This window comes from Macrobrachium rosenbergii, chromosome 55 (genome assembly GCF_040412425.1).
Source record: "Macrobrachium rosenbergii isolate ZJJX-2024 chromosome 55, ASM4041242v1, whole genome shotgun sequence".
NCBI classification, from domain to species: domain Eukaryota; kingdom Metazoa; phylum Arthropoda; class Malacostraca; order Decapoda; family Palaemonidae; genus Macrobrachium; species Macrobrachium rosenbergii.
In genome coordinates this window covers 82,993,614-83,020,171 of record NC_089795.1, presented here as the reverse complement: position 1 = coordinate 83,020,171, position 26,558 = coordinate 82,993,614, and the positions used below count along the sequence as shown (strand labels likewise).

The window sequence follows — 26,558 nt, the reverse complement described above, 5'->3', positions numbered from 1 at the left end:
CGAGGATTAACGCGCGGACTCATAATCACATACTTAGGTAAAACAAACTTCAATTCCTCCTTTTAATTAACTGCGAAGAGAAAAACGTTTTTGCGGTGTCCAAGGAAGTCGTCATATGGAACACCTCCTTCCTTCCTACCCGTCCCCACATCCCCGAGGACCCCCTACCGACGGAGGCGTCTTATGACAAAGCAACGAGGCAAAAGTGAAAACAAAAAGTGACAGCCCACGTGGTGGGAGCATTTAACTTTTAATGACTAATTCCGAGTTAACTATTTTCTCTTTTTTGAGGAAACTGTGAGCGACGGCGGAGTTTCGCAAAACTTTTTAAAACTTTCTCCTGTGCATCTGATATGAGATGCGAAAACGAACAGACATAAAAAGATTAACAATAAACCAAACGAAAGTGTGACAAATTTTAAGGGAACTGAAAACTGTATTTGAGGTGATGATGACGATGATGCTGGCCATAAAAAATTGATAAAATTCATTGGTAATTTAGGAAAAAACTGAAGAACACAATAAACAATATACAGTTTATATACATTATATATATATATATATATATATATATATATATATATATATATATATAAATATATATATATATATATATATATATATATATTATATGTCTTTCAGTAGGATAAGCAGAATAAAAAGAAATGACGTCCATCATGAAAATGAAAATGACAGAGTTTGAAGCATTATTATTACTGCGTTCCATATGAAATTGTTAGGAAGCGGCCGAAGTGTCAATTTGTTATTTACCTTGAGGTCTAGGGAAGGTTGGAGTGAGAGGTGGTTGAGACGAAGATCGCATGTGCAATTGTTGAGGAGAATAGGTGGGGTGGAAGGACGGCAGAGGACCACCGGCCTCGGCTCCTGAAGAAGGCGAGTCTGGAGTCCGAGATCCACAGACTGCTGACATGTGAGAAAAGGAAAGGGAGAGAGAAAGAGCGATACAGGATTAATTAGAAAGCTTTGAACCCGATAAAAGGCATAATAAGATATATTTCACCATATGAATTCATTAACGACAAGCATAGTATTCAAAGATATGTACAGTTTACGAAGACAATCACATTGCAGAGAGAATTAACAAGCAACAGCGTTTGTTTGTTTGTAAAGGAATCCTAACACGTGTGCCATTTCTAGAGACCAGAATATAAGGGAAGACAGCGAGCGTAAGAAGGCACATTAATTTACACGGGAAGGTTCAAGGAATTTAGAAAGCTACGGGGTATAAGTCCAACGGTACTTTCTGAACGGGCCTGTTTTTCAAGCCAGCACAAAAGACGGCTTAAAAATAACTCTCCGAATAACCATTTCTAAGGTGTTGTTTTCGTGTTTATCAGTTAAGAAGAATCCATTTCCTGGAGAGTCAGCTTTCACTCTGAAAATAACCCCTCATTAATCCCCTTCACAGCGGCAGTGGTGACCTGACCTCGTCTGGCCTCTCAAGATGACCAAGCAAAGAGCGTCATTTCACCTGACACCCGCGAAGGAAAGCGCGATCACTTTGCCCAGCAGGAAATGGATTAACGGACCCTTCCGTTCAGGGGCTCTGAATTCAATCTGTACGCACAATTAAGTGTCCGTCTCTTTTCATCTTCAATAATATGTACCGTTTCCGCTCTAATCCATTTTTATACATTTATGAAACAATATTCTCTGAGAAACGAAAGGCAATACCCCTAAATTGACCGTTACTATGCCTCCCGGCTTCCCGAATATATTCACTAAGAAACCGTGAGAACCACTGACCGTAGGCAGATGCCGAAGGAAGTAACCCGAAACCAGGGCTCTTTCATAAAGCCAGCATTAAAGAGACTTCGGCCTGCGGGCTCATTTAGTCGCAATCCCTCAAACCCTTTTGTCAAGAAGATCCGGAGTTCCCTAATTAACAAAAAGGGGGGAAAAGCAAACATCCCCGTGTACCTGTCGCTCCGTGTCTTAACTGCTTTTTCTTAATCCCAGTCTCCTTACAACGTCCTGCCTTTAAATATTTTAAGAGACGTGTGAACAAATCGAAAGGCTTCATAAACGGGAAAAGGAATCTTGAGAAGACTGGATGATGAAATCGGGTAAAAGCGAAGCGAAGAAATGGGGCAGTTATTCTACGTAAACATCATCTACAGCTTGAAATGGTAAGGTGTGAAAAACCAGCTAAATCATAGCCTAACAGAATAGATAAAGATCAAAATATGACCTCTTATCTCCCGTGCTATGAAAAGGAGAGAACTGAAGAGATCAAAAGAGAAGTCAAGAAATGTGATAAATTATTCTCGGTCTCTAGAGTGAAAGAAATGGCACAGTCAAGGAATATTTTGAAGGGACAGGAATGGCAAAGTTCTACAATTTTTTTCTTTCTTTCTAAGAAACATGATGTTTACACTGACCTGTAAGGTGCATTCTGGTTTTGGACTCATCGTTACTGGTGTGGCCACTGGAGGAGTCCACGTCGGACACTCCTGAATCAGCCGGGGACGGGGGCAAAGATCCACCTACTGCAAAAGAGAAAGACAGAGATTCGATTAATGGATTACAGAAACTGGATTTTGCCAGGTAATTATATTAATATGGGAAGTGTTTACTGTATGTATATATATATATATATATATATATATATATATATATATATATATATATATATATATATATATAATACAGTGAATACCTTATCGCTGTTATTAACAGCTTGAAATGCATTATCTATAAATAATGACTGAAAAAAGTTTTTTTTTCTTAACATAGCATTACAAACGACAATAAGAACAATTTTACACAAATGGAAGTTACAGGACATTAAGGAATGATAACCACAATAAAAAAAATATTCGCAATTCGTGTCACATCAAGGAAGAAACGACAAGTCGTGAGTCTTGAACAAACACGGCATAACGACCACTGATATAACTCGGCGGTCCGCATTATTTACAAAACAAATCAGCAAAATCTTCGCAGGTCTTGGCAAACATTGTACCAAACCTCCAAAGGAACGGACTCCAGCACAGCGTGATTCTCAAAGCCTTTATCCAATCTGACATTGTCATTCCTATACGTGACTGTGCGAGGTAAAATGAGACAGATCTTCAAAACCACAGTTGTACTTCAGCGCTGAGGTACTGCAGGAAATAGTATTCGCCTCTCTCTTTCTCTCTCATGCAAGTTCAGTGACGTGCTTCAATTATTTTTTTTTGTGTGTGTGTAGTTATATGCACGATGCATGAATTTATTTTGAAAAAATAATTTGGCATTTTTTATGTATTTATGTTGTTGTAAAGGATACGATTTTTCTGTCGTTCACACGTATGAACGTATACTGCATATAGTAAGGTGGGAGAGGCTTCATGTATTCTGTTTTTTTTTTCTTTTTTCCCCGTGCGGACCCCATTCTCCGTTTCATCGAAACTGTGCGTTTAATCTCTTGTTCTAAATTTGGTGTCACTCTTAGTCTTGAGCTCTTCCTCCTCTTCCACGAGCTGTGGAGACTTGTGGGGAGACGCAGTGCGGAAAACGCGTCTGTGTAAGCGAAAGGGTCAGGGTCATTTAAGGTTCCCGGATGGCTCCGAGTCTTTTCAGTACGGAGGGTACAAACGGGGTCGCCAAGATCGTCCAAGGGAAAAAAGACTAAAAAGTTCGGGAGAGGATTGCGATGGAAAAGACTGGGAGAGAGAGAGAGAACGTCGGCCCTCTTGTAGGACTTTGAGAAAGTTGGGGAGGGGGAGAGAGAGAGAGAGAGGAGGAATGATGAGGGAGGGGAAGATGCTCAACGGAAATACGTGACCAATTGAGTCACCGAATGGGAAATCCTACAGCCTCATACCTAAGATGAAATCAATCTGTGCTCATCTTTCTTTTTCCTTTCGAATCGATTTCACTTTCACTTACGTTATAGAAAATGAGAGGTGAATTCACCAAAAACATTTTTTTAATTGAATGCATAGCTCTCTCTCTCTCTCTCTCTCTCTCTCTCTCTCTCTCTCTCTCTCTCAGCTTTTTTCACTTCATGCACTATACAATAACATAAGAGTGAATAATTCCAAAAATTTTGATAATGAATTCAAAATTTCGAAGAAAACTATTGTGCCGGCTTTGTCTGTCCGTCCGCACTTTTTTCTGTAATTACAGATATGGAAAAATTAGCAAAGTGAATCGCCTAATCCTTCGGTCGTTCTAATCCATGACCACCCACACCTCCCAGCTTGAAGTTTTCTATGTTTGGCAGAATTCTCACTCACCATACCCCAATCTACCACATTCATGCTACTCATGAACCTTTAAACTAGCTTATGGTGATGCCCTTTTGTAAGACTTTTCTCTCTTTCTCTTTTCTCTCTCTTTTTCCTCTCTCTCTCAGTGTTCGTCTTCGTCCAATCCTCTTTTTCCTCCTAACAACGCCCACGATCCGAGAAGACGGGGAAGGAGGAGGGTTAGGAGTGGGTGGGGTAACTGCAGCAGTTGGTATTGGCGGCTGGAGTCTGGAGAGGAGGGGGCTGCCGCCCCCGCATAACCTTCACTTCCAGCACCAGCCTTTCCGCGCGTCTTTAAAAAGTGCGTCACAACCCGCTAGTGACGTAACTGCCGCTATTTTCGTGTGGATCAATAGGTAACTTTGCGATCATGGCGGCACTGCGCGTTCCATTCCCTGGCTTCGTCTGCGGCTTAGCATTCATTCGGCTCTGGAAAACAACGCTCTACGAACGAACACCCATTTGAAAATTAATCTTGCACTTCAGTTCATTCGAAAGTACTCAGTGCTAAGTGTCTTGGCGAGATAACCGACGAGATATCACAAACATTGGCATTGCAAGCCATTATCCTTCAACGGCAACAATGGCTAAGGACAATCGTACCCTTGACAAGCTAGGCTGCTCTATGACGTCATGACCTGAGTTGCCGCAAGGTCAATATATTCTCACCATTTCAGCGTTCTAAGCCAATTCCCGTTTTATGAAATGGGGAAGGGGATTTATTAACTTTTCCGATTTAGTGATTAACTTTTAAGGAAGTTAATATAAATAAATGTTATTGCAGTATGGAAATAATTATTGCATCTGCTTTGTGGAGTGCAAACACTTTGTTTTGGTGACGTGACGTGAAGAAGTGGACGTGTGGGTGTAGTAGATCTATTTCTTCCGTAGCACTGGCACAGACAGAGACCACGATATCCATCCATAAATGTAATGCGATTCGTCATCAAGTAACGAGAACTAAGCAACTGCACGCGAAGGCAGGAAACTGTACAAAGACCCTCACCATTCTGTTCTAAGACTTGACCAACACATCGGCTATTCCGGAAGAGTGAAATACACAAAGAAATCTGTTCTGAGAATATATTCGAGCCACTGGGAGTTATGGGAATATCCAGTGCGTGACAAAAACTTGAAGAGTAACATTTTACTGTAATGTTTAATGCCAAACGTACGCACGGAGGCATGCAAGCCCCAGGAGCGAAGCCTATAAACTGGTTTGAACTACTAAGAGGTTGCTGGGTACAGAGACTGTACTAAATTGCACACGATGTGGCTATCAAATGTACAGTTATCAATAGTACAGCTATGTCTGGTTCTCGAACAAAAATTTGTTTTTGTTCTCTCGCTCAGCGTTTTTATTTGCGAGCGCGTCAGAGCATTTTCAGTAATAAAGTAATTAGTGGTACAATTGCAGATGCACTTAATTGTTTATCACAGATGTGAACTGTTAAAAATATGCTTTGTCGTAACCTTGAAACCATAATTTTTGGGTTACTTTCCCGATAAGGGTGGACACGTTATCAGTGTTATTTAATTCTTCATCTCTGATATCAGCATATGAATGTGTGTCTGTGTGTGTATGTGTGTGTGTCGTCAGTGAAATAGTGAGAGAGAAAGTAATTACAAATGACACCAAAAGCTCTATGTCGCTGGTGAACACTGGAAATGCAAATGACGGAGCAACCCTGATTTGAAAGAGAGAGAGAGAGAGAGAGAGAGAGAGAGAGAGAGAGAGAGAGAGAGAGAGCGTGTGCAAGTGACTTACCGGAAGTGTTAGGGTGCGATGTTGAATAGGCCGTTCTGTGGCCGGCGTGGGCGGCTGGGTGGGGCTGGTAGGTCTGGGCGCTGGAATAGGGCCCGTTGTTGTTGTTGTTGTTGTTGTTGCCGTTGTGGTTTGAGCTCTGCATGTTTGGCATCAGCTGACCCGCCGAAAGCAAGTCCTGCAGGAGCTGCTCCCGAGACCTGCCTCCATTGTTGGAGAGATGGTGGTGATGATGGTGATGGTGGTGGTGATGGTGGAGCGCTTCGCCGTGATGACCTCCGATAACTCTGGCTCCATCGGTATCCACTGGAAGTACAAGAGGAAATTTGGGGGAAATTAATCCCTGGGTTATGCTCGCGACGCAAATGAAGAAAAGGAATCTCGAAACTCATTAAGACAGACAAACATCTGAAGCATTCGCAACATTCAGTCGCCATTCATTCCTCCAACTGATAATGGTAGAAAGGCTTTATCGTTCAGGACGATAAGAATTACATAATATTGTCATCGCTGCTTAAGACTATGAAAAGCTACCTGTCTGACCTAAATGTCGTCGAGAGATAAGATAAGGGATCTTCCATTACTTCGACTGAGTCGCGCCATGTTATTCTCGTTTATCATGAGACAGGCAGGGTGGTTCTTTAAACCATCACTTGCTGTGACACCAATGAGCCATTCCCTTCCATTCAAGCCGCTCGTTATGGTTATTTTCGGCTCTTTCTCAGCACGGCTCTCCCGAGGACATTCAACCAAAGTATTCAGGTCAATGATGTTTCGCTCCTTTGAAGAAACGTTAAGGATATTTTTTTTTTCCTTCCATGAAAGACACTTAATGGCCCAAGACGCGAAACAAGGAGAGAGAGAGAGAGAGAGAGAGAGAGAGAGAGAGAGAGAGAGAGAGAGAGGGGGAAGGGGGAGGGGATAGTCTCGTCCATGTCATGGCCTCATATGACCTCGCGCACTTGAGTGAGCGTGACCTACCCACCCACCAGGAAGGTCATAACTTGACTAGACCCATCTACATTGCAGACTGTATCAACAGATCTATCTCCTCCACCCCCTTCTGTCAACAGTCTCCAAGCATCCCATCCCATCCTATCCCATCCCCTCGGTCCCTTTTCCGGTCCCATTTCGGTTATCCGCTTTATCAGCCCTGCTAATCTCCCTCGTTTTGAAAAGAGGCTTTTGACATTTGCAGCGTCCACTTTAGTAGTAGCCGAAGCTCCACAATGGAAGGGCCACACTGATATTGGTCTGTGTTTTTAAATAAAATGTTTAAATGAAAAGTTTACTTTTAATGAGAAATAAAACACAGGCCTCAAAAGCATGGCGAATATTTCAGGAAGACGAGACCATTAATGCAGTTGTGTATTTATGTCAAACAGCAGCAACACATCTCCACAGCTGAAATCAAAACGTTGCCCTTAGGTCTTCCGATGAATGTTATGGACAGCGTGTTTGTCCTGCGGTGTTCATCCAAAAGAATGAGCGGACATCCCAAAGACAACAAGCATAAGGAGTGGACCCGTCAGTGCATTATTTGAGTCCTTGGCATTTTATAAAAATGTTTGTTGACTACCGGTCCGATATCATTTGAGGTCAGGAATGAGGTGGTGTTATTATTTCAAGTCAAGGTTACTCATCTTCTGGCTAACGAAGAATTTCCTTAAACGCAAAGAATGAAAATTAATGACATGGCCGAGTGTGTAGGCGTGTTAGGATGTGCGTGCGTGAGTACGTGCTAAGACGTGTGAGTGGGGGAGGGGTAGGGTCGGACTTGGGGGGGGGGAGCGAGAGTGAGTGAGTGAATGTAAGGAAAGTGGGTCGCCCTGAACTAGACCCAGATCCTCGACCCCGTTATAGCACTCTTCACCCTCGCTATAATGTTTAAACCTCTCTATTATGGCAACCTTTGTAAACGGCAACTAAACCCCTGTAGCAATAAATGCCTCCCGTTAAAAGACAAGGCCTTCATACGCACTCTAGAGCATCCCTAGGACGCTCTGAAGAGGCCTCCATTGCCATGAGAGCCTAGGAGAAGAAGGCACTTGTCAACTTGGGTCCCACTGCCGGTCAGCGTATAGTGCAAGTCGTCTAAGAAGGACTTGCTTTACATGACTAAGAGGAAGTCGTACCAAGTGATAAGGAACCACCTATACATCCTGCCTCCCTCGGGACCTCGTTGCAAAGCAACACAATCCTGTGGTCCGGAAAGACCACTGTCTCCGTATATCGCACATGCGAAAATGACAGTATCTCCACGACTTTATTTATTTTTATTTCTTAATAATGAGACACGCAAAATATAAACCAGATAACATATCAGCACGGCAAAAAATGAAATAATATAAACCGGACTCCCTTCAGCCTCTTTTTGAAGAACAAATTAATGCGTAAAGAATGAATTGAGTTCTATTGCTTATTGAGTTCACTTTGTTTGCGCCAGCATTATGACGTTTGAAGACGAGTTTTTCTGCCTAGGCTTTTCCCAAAGCACATTGCCTTAACCTCGTTACGCGTCTAATCAAAATACAATTTAATCTAAATACTCGTTGCATCGTGAGGCTTAACGCACTCAGTGTCCTCCGCTAAACGCTCGTGAAAACTTTTGCGTTCCTACTACCGCCACTTCCTGGCATAATTAAAAGGGTAGGCAAGTCTACCTGTTTATGAATGTGTATTTGTATGTTTGTACGTTTGTGTGTAGATGCGGCCATGAGACCAGCTGGAAGCCATAATAAAACCAACTCCAGTGAAACCATACGACGACTTGCGAAACATCGTTCAAGTTGCGTCACTTGTTCGAAGGCCAAACGGTAGAAGGAAGTGTATAAAGAAATGAGATTACAAGGGGATGGGGACCGCAGGGAGGCAGCCGAGGAAGGGGTGCTGCCCTAAGGAAAGGAAAGGAAGCAAGAAATGCTGAGATACATGAAAGGGAAGAAATAGAAAGGAATTCTCTTCCGATAGGAGACGGATGCCTAAGAAGCACCACTGAGGGGGAAATGTCAAGTTTTCCTCTTCTAGAACACACACGCACACAGGAGAGAGAGAGAGAGAGAGAGAGAGAGAGAGAGAGAGAGAAATAAAAATCAAACAAAAAGAAGACAGACGTTCAGCGTTTCCTTCCTTGTAACATTCAAGAGACCCGCTTTCACTTTTGTCCCTCTTCCTTGATTGAGATTGCAGACGCATGAGTGAACACTTGCTTACGAACACAGCTAGAAGTGATTTCAAACGGATAATCCGAGAGGTACAAAGAAAATTTACCTGATGTTGCAAATCAGTCGAATTAAACAATACTTCCCCAGTCTCTGACATCAACCACTTCTTGAGTAACGTATTAGTAAACAATTGTAAACATCCGTTAGGTTATGTTATTCAACTGCGTTCCCCTCATTAACCAACAAAACTGATATTCAGCTGGCTGTTATTAGCAAGCTATGAATTTCTTTCATTTTTAATTACTCAGACAACGTTTGAACGCATAGCTGAATGCACTACTGATAGTTATATACAATTATACACCTCTTTAAACATAGTAACGGGGTTATTTAACGCAAATGGCAGCCCTACATAGAAAACATGACCAGGCCAAAGAAGACGTAAGAATATTTCATTTTTCACACTTGGAGATCTGTAATGTTCCTCAGCTCCTCTGCCAGAATACACATATTCTCAGGACCAGACTCACTTTTGTTGCACAGTTAAGGCAAGGAAAAAGGAAAATACACATCACGGCATCAAAGCTAAGTGTTGTTCATGGCGTCTGTGAAGAGGACTCTGACTTACTTCTATATATATATATATATATATATATATATATATATATATATATATATATATATATATATATATATATATATATATATATATATATATATATATATGTGTATACATACGTATGTATATATATTTCATCAAATGTTTCGTCAATGATCGAGCATTTTAAACATTAAGCAACTGATCCCGTACAAATCTATTTCTCAATAATATTGAATGATTCTCGTACACCATCTTGCGTGTATACTCACACACTCATATGCGAGCATATAATTTATATATATATATATATATATATATATATATATATATATATATATATATATATATATATATATATATAGTAGTGAGATAGAGAGAGAGAGAGACAGAGAGAATAAACTGTAATTTACTTTCCTCTATAAATTTTTCACGAAATAAAAATGACTAATGTTCAGTAAAACCTCAGTTCTTGTGAATTCGGAGGTGATGAAACATAACTCTCCAAGATATATATACACGATCGAAATAATAAAGTGGAACCATGACCATATGGGCGACCGTTTTATTGGCTGTCTCGCCCCATTTCCTCAAAGCACCCGCAATTGGAACGCCATGAAGAGGAGGAGGAGGAGGAGAATGCTTATTTCTGCCTTCCCGATAATGCTGGCATTACGAGGAGCAATTCTGTGGGTGGCTTAAACTAGAACAGGATGTGAACCTCGAAAAAGAGACACAGACTCATTCAGGAAAAGAGCTGCGCAATGTCTACATTTGGCGAGTGACTGACTGTGTTCGTGTGTATGTGCGTATATTTGCGCGTGACCTTATTACCTCAGTGACGGGGTATGGAATGACTTTCACTGGCAGTACGCAACTCCATGATACAAGGCCGTCTGCTTGGCCCACCCCGCCAGGGCCACCCTCCTTTCTCCCCCCTCCCCCTCCTCCTCTTTTGAGGTTGAGGAGATGGAGGATTTTGGGGGTCATGCTGTAGAGAGAGAGAGAGAGAGAGAGAGAGAGAGAGAGAGAGAGAGAGAGAGAGAGAGATCTTTCTTTACTGAAAATACAAAAGGTAGGTTTTGTTTTTTGTTAGAAATTGTGTTCTTAATTTCTAACAGACACTTCAAAGTCCCCTTAAAGGAGAGAGTTTTATCGTTTCCATTGTAAAAATTCAGTTTAATTACAAAAATCCTCTCAACCAGGATGCAAGCTGCAATCTACTGCAACAGCGTTCGCGTGCGCCAACAGCAACATTCAACAGCAACAGTCAACAGCAACAGAAGGAAGAGGCCTTGCTTCACCGCGTTGGGGGATGTGCGCGTTTTCTAGCGCCTGTAGTAATAGCAATATAGCTGTAGTCGAGTAGTTCCGGTGGATGGGTGAGCGGAAGGAGTTCGGAGAGGAAGAAGGTGGGTTGAGGGGGGGCCGTTCGGGGAATGGGGAGGGGGAAGGCCACGGGAATACGGATGGAGTGCGCGAAAGGGGTTGAGTGAGGTGGGGGAAAGGAATTGGGGTTACCAGTCTTTTGTGGTTTCCATGATGGGGTTGCAACACCTCACAAGGTCTGGCTCGTAACATTGAGAATGCAACAACAGCGTTCTACTATCAATCAGCGCTCGGAATTCCTTCGGAGTGAATGGGTTTCTTACACAGCATTGGGGAGAGAGAGAGAGAGAGAGAGAGAGAGAGAGAGAGAGAGAGAGAGAGAGAGCGCATTTTCGGACTATGATCATCCATAAGCCAACTACCTTAATATGGTCCTGGCTACCTGATAGTAGTCAGCTTGGTGGACGAAAGTACTCGGGGTGGGGGCATCCAACTCCAGACGTGACACCGAATCTTAATTAAGGAGATGCCGATTAGGCCGCCCCCTCTCCCCCCAACTTCTTCTCCCTCCCAGGAAACTGGGACGCACTTCCTATCGCCGTTGTGTCATTCATGTCGTCAAAGAAATCGCCAGAAGAGTGTCAGCAACACGATGACAACTTTCCGTGTCTAAAACCCCGCCACAAAACCGTATCAAGGCTGGCCCCTCCCTTTTGCACAATGAATGTTCGGCTACAGATCACTCCTTCATGTAATACTTGCTTGTTTGACAATTGATATATATATATATATATATATATATATATATATATATATATATATATATATATATATATATATATATATATATATGTATATATATATATATATATATATATATATATATATATATATATATATATATATATATATATAGATAGATAGACAGATAGATATAGATAGATAGATTGCATGTATAAAGTGCGTGCATGAAAGGAAAAGAGACTTCTGTAAGTGTTTACATTTCCTCTTAACCAGGATCGTAAAAAAAAAAGATCAAACAAGATCTCTTAAGAAGGAGAGAATGTGCAAGTTTTATTCCTCATTTCTTTGACCTTCCCTCTATAAACCCGGACGTAGCAGCAGCAGCAGCAGCAACAGAAACTTCTCACGTGACCAAATGGGCAAGTAATTCTCAGACGTCATCATGCGTCCGGGGAACGGCTTTCACTTTTAATCCCATCGCTCAGGAATATATTAAATTCCGAGAGATTATGCGCAAACCCTCGGCAGTAAATGCTCTCTACCAAGGTGAGCATTGAGAGAGAGAGAGAGAGAGAGAGAGAGAGAGATAAAAGAAGCCACTAGTCTCGCTCAAAGTCCATTCAGTTTCAGCAGAACTTTTAAAAGAAGTGATTAGCGGACGAGTTTAGCCTCTTCACCTTGACTGGTAACACGGTAGTTTTGGAAGCGGAATCCGTCCAGCAACGGAACCGCAACTTCGGCTGCTACACAATACGGTCTTAGTGAGAGTGTCAACCTTGCAACTCCCCACCGACACTCTTCCTTTTTACGTTTAAAAATCCCTGAGATTACTCCAGGATGTTGACAATTAAGTGGGTTAACAAAAGGAGCCGACCCTTATCCGACTCATGAGCACAATAAGAAGCCTTATCATTATGAGACATTTTATATGATGTTGGAGAAAAGAGTAACCAGCAACCGAGTACTGAAGTGTGCCAGTGGGTCAAGCGAAAGTGGCTGGCGGTCCGCTTGAGCAACTCAAGCCATCAGCTTCATCTAAACCCATCCGAACCCTACTTCAACTCACTCTCATCCAAATCATCTGGGGTCTGCGAGCATAAGTGGAAGAGTGTCTAAGTGATACAGAAAAGATAGAATACTCTTGTTTTCATTCTGGGGGAAGGACAAACTCCCACATCTCGCGGTCGAAAAAAAAAAAAGGAAAGGCACCAGTCAGTTTTTTGGGATATAAAGAGTGAAGAAGGAAATGGAGACCCGATATTCCTTACACATGAGTGTCGTTGGACGAGTGCCAAAAGGAAGGACTTTAGCCCGAAGTGGTGTATCTCATTATTTGTCAGACTTCGCGATCAGCTGTTCGGCATTTCGTTCATATGTTTCAACTGCCATCTGTCAGTTTGCTTTTAACCTCATTTCATTATAACTATGAGATCGACTGACCTGTGTGCCACTTTATCTTTGCACTGTTATTTCCAGCACATAATTCAGATTTATTGAACAATATTTTTATAGCTCACCCGATTTCCGATTTTTTCGGGGGTACGCCTGAAAGCTAATCATTCAGTATCCTTCAGCAACTTATAAGCCTTGCATTGCATTGTTTTGCCTTGACGTCGTAGAGGAAGGGAGAAAAAAAACAATGAAAGAAGAAAAACAAGGACTTCACACAGCATTTTCCAGCGTACTTCAGAGCCTTAAAAGAAACCTGTAGTGTGACAACGACCTCATGAGAGTACTTCCAATTTACGTAGAGTATTGGTGGAAAATGCAACTGAAACATCTGTATCAATGCCAGCATCAGTTTTTCGTCGTCAACACAACCATCATGACAGACAGGAAACACAGCATTTCCGCATCATTTCAAAGAATGTCGGAGGCGTGAGAGACATATAGATGAGAGGGGGAGGGTCAACTTTCCCTCTCACTCACCCTCTTGGGTCTCGAGGTCGCTCTCTCATTGGTTACTCCCTCTGACGTCATAAAGGCCTTATTTTTGTTGTTCTCTGATAAAATGACGATCAGAAGATGTGTGGATACGACTTTATTATTCTTAATAATCGATTATGGTTATCACAATTATACAGAGCACAGTTTGCCCTTGTATTCTTCTTCAAATGTTGAAGGCCAAAGCCAAGTCAAAATTTTATTTGCAATGTACTATAAAACCACCGCTTCATACTATCACTCAAAACTTACTGAGAGTAAGCTCGCAAGAGGTTTACTTCCTTGCAGTATCATCGCTTTGAAAATAGATACAAGTTACCAGAAATATCTCCTAATTCCCTTAAAAGCGAATTCTTTCACTTCATATGAGGCTACCGCTGACGAGAGAAACCCTTTCGAAGCTGGAAGACTCCTTTAATGCTGACACGAAAACATCTTGAGCTGTTCTTGCATTTCCTTTAAAGACAAGAGATGTTTACGCCTGAGACCCACGATGAAGCTCTATATTTTGCGTAGCGAAGACGGGAAAATAACTTTGGCATAAAAATAAAATGCCTTCTCTCTCTCTCCCTCTCTCTTTCCCTCTCTAATAAGTTGGCACCAAGCCCTACATGAGCGCAAATGAAAATAACTTGCTTTTGGGCCACCTGTTCCTTGGGCACGGAGTTTGATGTTTACGTTTTTTATTGCTCAAGGGTAGAGATTCAGTTTTCCCTGGCGTTTTCTTTGTGTAGCAACGGACTTCAGTAACGGTGACCGATTTCTGACGCGCAGCAATCTCTTATAGCACTGGAGGTCCTGTAATACCTGTCACATAAGTTGTCCCCCGCCGGGAGGAATGTAAGGGAGGGAGAGAACAAGGGAACACGTTCATTGGCACGGCCAGGATTGTGTGTATGCTACCTGCTGATGTTGGTGCGGCTGCAGCCCTGTGACTTATTCCCCTGGAACTTGGCTCAGTGCCTGCTCTTACCAACGATGACTCTGAGTCACTTGTACCGTCGTACGAACGAACTTACGTGGCAGGTCCTTTTTTTTTATCTTTTTTTATTACTCTACTTAACTTTAGCCGATAATCTCTTCGCCCGTTGTATGAAAGTTGTGACTGATGTATTTAGTCGAATTACGAATGTCCACATCTCTTAAAATGAAACATGAAACGTTTCCAGAGGATTCGAGTGTGTTTGTATGTTCTCGGAAAATGTATTTTTTTCCTTGTGGGCTACTTGGCAAGTGTCTCCCTCGCCATCCCCCCTTACTCCCAGAAATTCACCTGTGAGACCATATGAGGAGACTGGGCTACTGTGCCAATGTACCTACTGAGTTATTTCAGTCTTTCAGTGTTTTTACGTATTAATGTTTATTTCGAAATCTGACAGCCAAACTTCAATACGTTTAAACAATATCTAATATATTAGTCGCCATAAATCATTATAATGAATTACACAATCTTGCAGATTTCCTCCCCTGGATTTTTTTTAGTGAGGCATGTGCAACAGTCTCCTTCAGAGAATCGTAAATAAACGCGCAAAGCATTCGGAAGTTGCAAGATACTGCAATTAATCATAGCGTGTAATACTTTTTCGTACCTCTGGCATGCAAGGGTTTGTTTACTTGGCGCCCATTTTCTATTAACAGTGCCAGAAGACGCGCCAACCGGAAGTGTTATGTTGGCGCCAACAGGGAGCAGGCTTGCTTGACTACCGGGTTCTACACAAACATAACTTTAAAGAAAAATAAAAGGGAGAAACGTGCGATGCTTATAATACCTTTCAAAAAGCGTCCAGCTCAAAAGGAGTCAAAACAAACGAATATAAAAATTGTCACGTCGTAGCTTCAGCGTTGTGTGGAGTGCGGCGGGTTCTCTCTCTCAGCCACGGTTGCTATGTCAATGAACATGCTGTTTATATTGGTACCGTTGGACTTATTTTAAACACAACTTTCCTTATACAACCAGGATGACGACGCAATGGCTAGGGGGCACTACCCTCTAGGGTGCACACTCACTCACGGAAAAAAGGGCGCCTTTACTCAGCTTGGTATTTTTATTGGCACTTACGTAACCGATGTTTGTATGGGGTGGTAAATTATGCTTTATATTCCTGACTATTTCTCTTTGTATAGATATAAATGCATATATCCTCAACAACACACTTACAGTTCTTAGAATGTTAATGAGAAAAGATGCTTATAGGAATAGAAAAACGCGAAGCACATTATTAGATATTGTATAAGAAGGATTAGCCAGAGCGAGGGTTGAAGAGGGGAACATGTCAACGCTCCGGTTCAAGGTTAAGACGCCCACTACCTCATCCGCTCACGGATGAGGAGGGGAGAGAGAGCGAGAGAGACGGAGGCAGAGTAGCGAACATGTTGAATCCTTCATTGCAGTGACTACTATACCTTACCTGGACAGATATAAATGCTTAAGATATTAGATGAAAAATAACTGACTTTTAATCTAGAATTCTCTGTTGTTCTGGTTGTATATTGGCATCCAAAGATCATAACGCCAGCGAAGCTTATGATAACAGCCATAACCTTGTGCGTGTAAACAGCCTGGCAAAGGTGAAGTCATTGGAAACGAGCTTAAAGCCATAGAAACAAAGAAATGAGGTAATATCCCAATGTGACATCCAAGCGTTCCCCTCGCCCACGCTGCTGCTGCTGCTGCTGCTGCTGCTGCCTCAGCAGCGGCACACAGTCGGCTCGGCAGGTGGCTGAGCTCCACTTACAACAACTCACTTCCTCGTTGCAACTCGACTCTTTCGCCTCTATAAATCAGGCTCCATTCGATCCGTGTAACTACGTATCGGCCATGGGATCGCCCTGCATTTGTTTTGAACACCTGTTAAGGTGACCAGCCCACTTCGCACCTTTCGAAAGCATAGGAGGCGAGTCAGAGCTCGGCTAAATGCCGTGCTAATAATAGAGAGGATGGGTAAGTTTATTTAGCATTATATAACGGTCGATAAAAACCCGGAAGCCTTTTCAGCTCACTCGCGTGAAAGAACACCGAGCAAAGCAACGCTACGTCAAGTCACGGCTAAAAGGAAGCAGCAGCAGCAGCAGAAGGAGGAGGAGGAAGAGGAGGAGGAGGAGAAAGGGAAGGAAATCAACAGAATCGGAGATAAAAAGATCGACCGCCTTTACTTTTCATGAAAGGACAAAGGCGAGTAACAATAGCAACAACAACAACTCTCTCGAAGCAGTGAAAGCCTCTTCTGATGCCACGGGACAACCACAAGAATTCGAGGAATGCCGATCGCTTAAGAATCTTGCTCTCACTCTATCTTTTTCTTTCTCTATCTCCTTGGCACGGATGCGTTGCCAGGATTGTGTTCTTTTTATGTAACGTAGCCTATATGTAAAAAAACAAGAGGCCTATTGTAGGCCGTGCCCCTGATTCAGTGGCTACGACACAAATATTTCTTTCATTCTTAGCCTACACCAGCTACGTATGAGACATTCCTGGATGTGTAGCTCCATCTCGTTCGGCGGCTACTAAACAAGTGGTTTTCTCCTCTTCTTTTACTTCTTTGAATGCGGTTTTTGTTTTAAAAAAACCGACGAAGGGGGAATCGAAATAAACCTGCATCTAATGATTATCATATGCTTCCACGGACATCTAATCTTGGACATGAAAATGATCAGTAGGCGGAAATCGGTGATCTCCTTCCTTCTACTGATACACCTCACTCCTCCTCCCTTCGCCCCCCTACCATGACATGGGTCTCTACAGGAAGGGGTTGATTTACCAAACAAGAACGACAACGTACCACCACTCATCTTCCCTTCCCCTCTTTTCAAACTAGAGCAGGTCACAGCTTCCCGGGAAAAGCAGGGGCTCACAACGAACCCTCTGTAGAAGACCTTCTTGGCGTAGGCCTGTTCGTCAAGCCCGAAGACGAGTTGGTGGTGACACAATTACGTCCCACCGGTACAGATGTCTACATCTTAAGTCACGTTGATTCGTGACTGAAGGTTGCGTTCAGAAGCAAAATTTCGTCCCCCTCGACCATTACTGAGGACTCGAAGTCGCCTAGTATGGCTGTTACCACACGTTAAGGTCACGCCCGAGTAAAAATAAGTCTGAATATGGACTGTGAATATTGTAGGCCATTTCCTGTCCAACGCCCGGATTGTAGATGCGGGTCCCCCCTCTCCGTTTATGGGTTTTTTTCTACTGACATGACTGTCGCCTTCTACTTGATCTATCTACTCCTTGAGAGTTAATGAGTCCACTCTTCTATCTCCTTGGTCAAAATGGCGATAATCCCCGCTTGTGCAGATTGGTCTTCATGAAAAGACGATCAAAATACCGGTCCCAGACAGTTTGAATAGCGAGTGTTTGCGATCAAGAGAAGAAAAACTTGTCCAGGCAATACCAAGATCAAAAGAATTGGGAACGGTACAAAACGTACCAGGATCACTTTTGTCTTCTTTTTTCACTCGACTTTTTGGCAAGCAAATATATTATCCAACTTAGATGGTATTTTGTTGTGGACTTCATAGCCCCGAGATGCTATCATCAATGTCCTAAAGATAACATCATTAGTCATCTTCGATGAACTTACGAAGCAAACATAAAAAGAACAGAAGACATCACCGACGAGAATCAAGAAAGAAAGAATAAAAGGACCAAGAAGAATGCGCCACTCATCCCAAGATGCTGTTACATATCCGCATTTCTGCCGAGATCTTTCATGTTTGACTCAACGGGAACGTAAGACTCACAATCCGTGTGGCTTCCAAGCTACATTTGTACAGTCAAGGCATAAGATGTCAAAACACAGATACACTCAACTGTTGAGAAAAGGGAATCAGTTTGGACCGAGAGAATCTACGCATCTCTGCTTAGCTCGCTTATGAAGATAAATGCCAAGAGTCAAACCGCGGCATTCTCAGGAATCTTCTGAGTACCCGCTGCAAGACTACCACCAAAGAAACAGCAGAATATTACTGTTTAATCACGTATGTTTCATATAAACGTGATGTAATCACATACATATACAAATGGTGTATATATATATAAAATATATATATATATATATATATGTATATGTATGTATTATATGTGTATATATAAATTGAAGAGACGCCATCACCAGGCCAGAAAACCATAACGAGACACTGGTTCGTGGTTTGGTTACTTGAGATTTAGTCAATAAAGCAGAACGGATGGAGACATCCAGACACATACGAACTCAACGGGACTGTGTGTGAGGGTTAGGTGTCCTACCTGTCCCCCACTTGCCCTACTTTTTTACTCCTCTCAACTTTGGGGCACGAAACGGATGGACTGAGGGAACGGCGAAGAAAGAAAAAAAAGAGAGAGAGAGAGAGAGAGAGAGAGAGAGAGAGAGAGAGAGAGAGAGAGAGAGAGATGGTTTGCTCTTGTAGTCTTTTCCTTGGGAAGTCCCACCAACCTCGCTGAGAGCATAACAATTCATGAGCTTCCAGCATCGCTGTAAAAAGTGGCCGTATCGGCCATCCTTAAGTAAGAAAAGAAGTAAGGAGCAGTAGCAGCAGCAGCAGCAGCAGGAGCAGCAGGAACACCACGCAGACCTTAACCCACAGAATACAGAACAAACTACAATGGTCCCTCAGTTCCATGGTCCCTCGTCCTCTATTATAGCCTCACTACAATTACCCGCTTCCCCCTCACTTATCCTTTGACCTAGATATTTTTTCTGAGGCCTAGTTCCGCTATGTATCGAAATCTGAAGATCGTCTGTAAGATGCTCCTCCCTTTAGCGCGGAGTATACTGTATAGCTACGACGAAAGAAACTGTGGACAATATTGACATTGTTCTACAATTATGTATTAACATGCACACTATTCTTTGAATGCACAAAATGTCATAGTAAATATAAATTCTACATAAATTAAAATGACACATTTATAAATACACATTTACTCACATACACATAAAAGTATAAAGACATTACATTAATGGATAAGTATACACAGCATATTTAATGGGTGCACCACGCAGAGGTCGCAAGAGCCTAAGCATTGTTAAGACGTTCATTCAGCGAGAGAAATAATTTCCGCAAGCTGAGCTAACGCCATAACAAGGGAAATTTCCCATATTCAAAAGTAAAAGTAAAGTGTGGGTTGGGTGGGGGTAGGAGAGGAGAGGAGAGGAGGGGGATGTGGTAAGAGTGTTTTGGCAGGCCAACAATTCCGGCACCGAAGCAAAGTGGCACAAGGTCAGGCAGACTGGCTCCCTCCTTCTCCACTCGCTCCTCCCATCCCCCTTGTCACCTACCTCCACCCATCCCTCGCTCTTCCATCCCCCACCGTCTCCCCCTAGCCTCATCCGCTTGCCCATCTTTCATTATCAAGAAATGGGATGTTGGGACTTTTTTTATTGCTAATTATTGTTTATTGCTTATGTTATTGTTACCTGAAAGGATGTTATCAACTTGAATACATTAATTATTCCTGTTTCTCTGATAACAGCATTCTATCTACCAAGACTTGCACTGAAGGACGTATATGTTTTGTAGTTTCTTTTCTACCTTGTGCGTACTGCTGCTACTATTACTATACCACCAGTGAAATTCATACTCGACCCATTCTGAAGACGTTTCTCATCGTGATTTGTTAATGTGATTTGTAAAGAACAAAAATTGCTTCTAGATGTTAGACATTTTTCTTGGGTGAGGTGTACGTACCAAAACCACCTTAGTAACTAGTTTTACTTTATTAGATCTAACCTACTGGAGGTTGCAAGGGGAGGTTTAAAGGTGGGGGTATTGCTGCCCCATTATCCTCAACTCCCCCCACGACCCCTGCACCAAATAAGGAATTGCCAACTCCTTCCATCACTTTCTAGTGTCTTGGGGTCCCTGCCACTATTCTCCCTTTTCAATCCAATAGTTACTCTGGTAGTAGTCTCAGTTTACTTAATCAGGTTGTTATATTACCTACTTCCAAGATGATGCTCTACTCCGACAGTTATACTTAAATTGTTTATGCTTTTATATTGGATAATTTATGAACACACAAATACACAACCACCATCTCTTTCATTCAGCAAAATGAAGAAGAAAAACGCAAAGTAAGGCAGGGAAGAGTATTCCCTATACTTACGGTATCTTTTCATCATGGCTTTCTTATAGGCTTTGGCTGGGTTGGGATGACTTAGCCGTTGACTGTCAGAGTCATCTGAATCGTGAGGGCTACTGGTGTCTCTGTCACGGTAGTCCCTGTAGTCAGGACTTAAGGATTCCCGGTAGTAATATGGGCTCCTGGGAGGAGATGGACATCTCGTCCTATTGGAGACACTGAGATCAAGGGGGGCCTCGTCGTACTCCAAAATTTCAGAGGAGGCCAAACGTTGGTTTTGCAGCACCATGGTGATGTCAACCGCTCAATCAAGCAGAGAAACAAGTGGCACTTCCTTGTGTATTTCAATGTTTTGCACTAACACTACTTCTGCTGCTGCAAATACTTGGATGGCAGCAACAAGTGAGCAGTGCGGTGGAGAGGAAGCCCTCTTCCTCGACACTCGGGCCTCAGATAATATCTGCCATATTAGTTGAAAAAGGAATCCCGAATTTTCTCCATTCCACTATTTCCATCCACTTCAATCAATGGCAAAGCAAGAAGCTTTGTGTCACCAACACAGCAATCCCAGAGATAAGACTTGATGGATTGAATCACTTGCGGAACATATCCCCGAAAATTCTCTTGTGAAACAACACTGGCACACACTTCTTACAGGTGTTATTTTCAATGAAAGAACAATACTGGTATTCCAAAGAGCACAAGATCTGAAGTGACTGGTGCAGTAATCCAAAGAGCTCTGCTACGATATCCTGAACGCAGCAGGTAAGTCTGTCAAAGCACGAGAGAGAGATAGAGAGACCACGACGATGCCTCGCCGAGAGGAGCAAAAGCGGCTGAAAAGCAGCAGGTGTGTGACGGTGCAGCGACAACCAGACAACTTCTACACACCACGAGTCTCACATCCACACTGACTCACTCTTCAGTTCACTCGCTCAGACAGTGCACATACTCCTCCCCCACCTCCTCCGCCTCGTCCCCTCCCGTGAAGAACCCTCCCCCACTTACTACTCCACCAGCAATCCCCACCCCCTCCACCCCCAGCAACCCTTCCTCTACCACCTCCACCACCTTCTCGCACATACGTATATGCGTACACATCTCCATGAACGTGGGAGTTTTGGATCTTTCCATTTTCCATTTAATGACGTCTTTCTCTCTGTCTCTCTCCCGCTCTCTCTCTTTCTCTCTCTTTTCTCCCACAGCTGCTGACGTGAGCTGTTTAAATACGACTTGCGTATGCGATGCCATTTGAAAGACATACCGATGATTTTTAAGTATGAATACTGCGGACTTCTAGACACTGTTACTGTGTCTATGTGTTGCATCAAGGCCATCAACATTAAGGAGCGTGAGTATGTGCGTTCGTGTGCGTATAAGATCATCAAGGACGGTAGGACGCACGACCTGTTCCTTTACGTACACAGGACACACATCATGGGATGGAAAGTCCGTATGATAGTTGTTTTGTTTCCCGGGGGATTCCCCTTTCCATTCCATGGTGAATATCACACACAAAAACCATGCTATCCATGGGGGGAGAGAAAGAGAAAGAATTTTGCAATAAAGCCCTCGGTTAAGGATAACCTCTTAGAATACTCGAGTAAAAAAAAAAAAAAAGAAAGACACTTATTTATGTACACCTCCCCGAGAAATCAGGTTACACAGTACTTTTCCATTTATGAAGAGAATTTTCATTCAACACAACTGGCAGGAATTTAAATAGGTCTTCTCTACTGGAAATCCTGAAGCACCAATCACCTCCTGGTCACTCCTATCTATTTAGAAATGAAATAGGAAATATTTGACATTCCTGTCGACGAAAAGAGTGTTTATACTTGTTTTATTTACCAGTTAATTTACTTTTTGTTAACGGAGACACGTTTAACTGATAAGAATCTTGGGAATCACTCCTAACTACACCAAAATATGGGAGTAACTTAACGTAATGTTGTACAAGGAGAGAGAGAGAGAGAGAGAGAGAGAGAGAGAGAGAGAGAGAGAGAGAGAGAGAGAGAGAGAGAGAGAGAGAGGCAGTTTATATAAGGTTATCCGGAGAACACTTGCATGACTGAACTCTTGAAGGAAGGAACCAGCAACACCTCAACCACCAATGAGGCCGAGTTACTTCAGGTTCACCACAATCTGTATAACCATCCAGGACGCAATCGAAACCAATCCAGAGACAGGAGTCGTACTCATTTATGTAGGATGTTCGTTTGTTTATTTACTGGCTGATTTATGAATCCATGCCCCAATGTATGAATTCATAATTTCACTTGTAAAAAGAACGTGGTCATCCTTTTAGTAGGAACAGTTTCGTGCTAAATTTCCGTAACTATCATTAAATCTTTCAGCGGATGAGAGCATCAGTCATGGGAATAGTTATCTCTTGATTATTTTTTTTTTATTTCTTTTCGAAATAAATGAATATCAGTCTTATATGCAATCATTCCCTCATCTTGTTTGACTTTAGAAAGAATGTTTCATCTTGTCAGCTCATCCTCTTCAAATAAGTAAAAATATGGCTAACAGCAGTAAAGGAATGAATGAATGGCCATTAAATCGCGTTCTTACGACAAGGATCTCGGTTTCTTGTAAGTAAATTATAATTATGTAAGAGATGGATAACCAATCTCTCTCTCTCTCTCTCTCTCTCTCTCTCTCTCTCTCTCTCTCTCTCATTTTAGTTCTTCGTGGGTCACACAATTACCTTGCGGCGAATGAGATGCTTGAGAGGAGAGAGTAATGTTTCGAATGATTTCAGCTGCCAGCTCGGTACCAGACGGAATTTACCATTATTTCCGTTTCAGCATTTCTTCGGGAGCTCATCTACGTATCCATAGAAAATTCCGCCTTATCTCTCATATGTATTTTATGGGAGTGCATGTGTTTTGTGGGCTCCCTCGAGAGCGATTAAGTTGCGACGCTGAAGGGTGAGGGAGGAGGGGAAAATACTTATACGTCTGAGGGGAACACCCATGATGACGCCTCCGTCGCCGAAGTTTGCGAGAGCGCATCGAAAACCGTGGGGGTGTAGGTGGGAGAGGGGCGAGGCGGGTGGGAGGGGGTAAGGCACGTAAAACTGGAATGGGGGAATGAACAGGAATGGGAGAATGAGGCATGCATGCGAGAAGAATCCAGTGAGAATGACAAGAATAACCCCACCTCTTTCTGGTGCAACGGACAATGTCATTTCCAGTGAATAAGGTAATGGGTTTATATTAAAGCAGAAATTGAACAATCTGCGGCTCAGGTAATAAATCAGAAATTTAACATTACAGAGCAAACTTTATGTTGAGAGAGAGAGAGAGAGAGAGAGAGAGAGGAAGGCAGAGCGTGAAAGCATATAATCGATTTATTTGGACGCTGGAATTCCCTGTCTGTATCTCCCCTCTCGACAGTACTTTGGAACCCCTCTCTTCATCACCTACACCATCCGGGAGCCGTACGACGTGGGGGGGGAGGGGGAGGGGGGACGCGCCAAGACCCCAATCAGGACACGGATAAAGGGAAACAACAAGCTTCAAAAACCGTCGTCGCCGCCGCCGCCGCGCGAGAAGTAAGTAAGTCTGCCATGGTTTCCGCCGGTGAAATCCTACAAATACCGAGGCTTTGGAGGTTAGCAACCTCGTCTCCGGAATAAAGTCGGTTCCCATTAGAATTTCGCCGAACGACAAAATAAAGAGGAACTCGACTCGAGAGGAGAAAAGCAGGAGGTTTCAAATGCAACTTGAGCGCGTTGCTGCAAGTACCTCGATTGGTATGCAAAGACAAGACTGCGAGCTCTGATACTACAGTATACAAAGCAGATGACATTAAAGTAATAACAGCTAAAAAGGGTACGGTCATAAATATATATGTTGTATATATATATATGTATATATATATATATATATATACATATAATATATAAGTACATACACACACTATATATATATGTGTGTGTGTGTGAACGAAAATATAAAAAAAACACATAAATGGAAAAAATGGCAAGCGGAGAAATGCGATTAAAGAAGTAGGGGGAGAGAGAGAGAGAGAGAGAGAGAGAGAGAGAGAGAGAGAGAGAGAGAGAGGGGATCAACAGATGGAATAAACACAATACCGGGACGAAGGGGGAACGGACAGCCTGCAGGGGAGTGAGGTGTTCCTGTGTATGTGTGTGCACGTATGTGCGCGTGTATACGTGTGTGTGTGTGTGTGTGTTGTGTGTACGTGTGTGTGTGTGTGTGTGTATATGTGTGTGTGTGAGAGAGAGAGAGATGTAAGTACAGATGGACGGGATGTAAGAGGAGGGCGAAAAAAAACCTGATGAATGGAGCCAATCTCTAAAGACTAAGGAAACCTCCAATAGTCTACCGAAGGACCCACATCCATCGCGTGCTGCTCTCGCTTTTGGATGGGGTCTTGGACCCGTAGAGCAGAGGAAATGTGATATTATTACAGGGGAAATTTTCCCTTGCGAATGCTGCAAATGACACTATACCTTATTACTAATGTACTTAAAAATTCCTCTTATGCATCTTTATTTATTTTCCGAGAGTAACTTACGATATCAAACGCAAACTTATGATATGAAACGTAGTGCAGTTTCATGCATATTCTTCTGTGTATAACACACATAATCTACGGGTAGTGGACTCCAAGTATTACTGTCACAAAGTCTAAGCAATTAATGCCGGCCAACATAATTTATTTCACATAAATACGATTCAACTGCAAAACCACTTGAATACTACTGTACATTTTACGTGACAGGTACATTAGCCGGAGAGTAAGCGTTATAATTTTCCCTATTGTGAAGCCATGAGAAACTTGTTATTTCCCCCATGGCTTTCTCATATCACTCTCGGCTACAAAGTAAAATGCACTGGGAAACGGGCTGGAAATTCGGAAATAACACACAGGTTCTTGGAACTGAACCCAAGAATGTTGGTCTTAGCTCACTTCCGAATACATAAACAGGCTCTAGCCTATATAAAAATCGTAAAAGAGGTAAGACGCTGTACTGGGAAAACAGTGGCGTGGAAGTGTGTGTGAGTGAGTGTGTGTGTGTGTGTGTGTGTGTGTGTGTCTGTGTGTATTTTGAAGAGGAAAAGAGAGGTGGGAGGAATGGAAACAATATTGAGGGGTGGGTTAGGTGAGGGTTGAGATGAGGGTAATACAGAAGGGGTTTGCAAAGAGGGGAGTCTAAAGTACATCTCCTGGTGAGTCACAGTACCTAGGAGAGAGAGAGAGAGAGAGAGAGAGAGAGAGAGAGAGAGAGAGAGAGAGAGAGAGCACTAGCTAACCAAACAGCGGCAGTACACTGGTAGATATATGCACAAAGTTAGGGCATATTTTTCAATCCATCGTGAGGCAGAATCATCAGGTTATCTTCCATGCGTTAACAAGGAAGTAGGCTACCTATTGGATAAATATATTCTCGAAAACTTATCTTAGGAATGCCAGAGGAATTCATTCTATGAAAACAGTGGTATTTCGCCATGTAAATAGATGTACTACATACGAAAAAAATTTTCCTTCATTTAAACACGCCCACTCCAAATGCGTTTATGTGCGCGCATACTTATAGAAGCATACATTTGCAATCCTTAAAAACGGCTTATGGTCACAAGAGTACTCGACAGGATATCACCATCCGATCCTCTGACACGACAGCCATCGCATTGCGATATAT

At 42.6% G+C, this 26,558-nt stretch overlaps 1 protein-coding gene and 1 long non-coding RNA gene across 36 annotated transcripts in view; one reads left to right on the top strand and one right to left on the bottom strand.

The window, feature by feature from the left end:
- The window catches only part of Eip74EF (Ecdysone-induced protein E74), an 874,816-nt gene that overhangs the window by 6,838 nt on the left and 841,420 nt on the right, over positions 1–26,558 (bottom strand). For 15 of the 35 annotated variants that reach the window (XM_067099116.1, XM_067099134.1, XM_067099127.1 and 12 more), the window contains 3 exons: positions 6,025–6,327; positions 2,403–2,510; positions 772–924 (listed from right to left, as the gene is read on the bottom strand). In XM_067099116.1, the coding sequence (XP_066955217.1) occupies positions 772–924; positions 2,403–2,510; positions 6,025–6,327 (564 nt within the window). The remainder of the gene's footprint in view (positions 1–771; positions 925–2,402; positions 2,511–6,024; positions 6,328–26,558) is intronic. The other 20 variants (XM_067099148.1, XM_067099139.1, XM_067099125.1 and 17 more) reach the window with 2 other exon arrangements.
- LOC136835527 (uncharacterized) overlaps positions 1–26,558 on the top strand; it is a 219,088-nt gene that overhangs the window by 95,666 nt on the left and 96,864 nt on the right. The gene's annotated exons all lie outside the window — the stretch shown is intronic.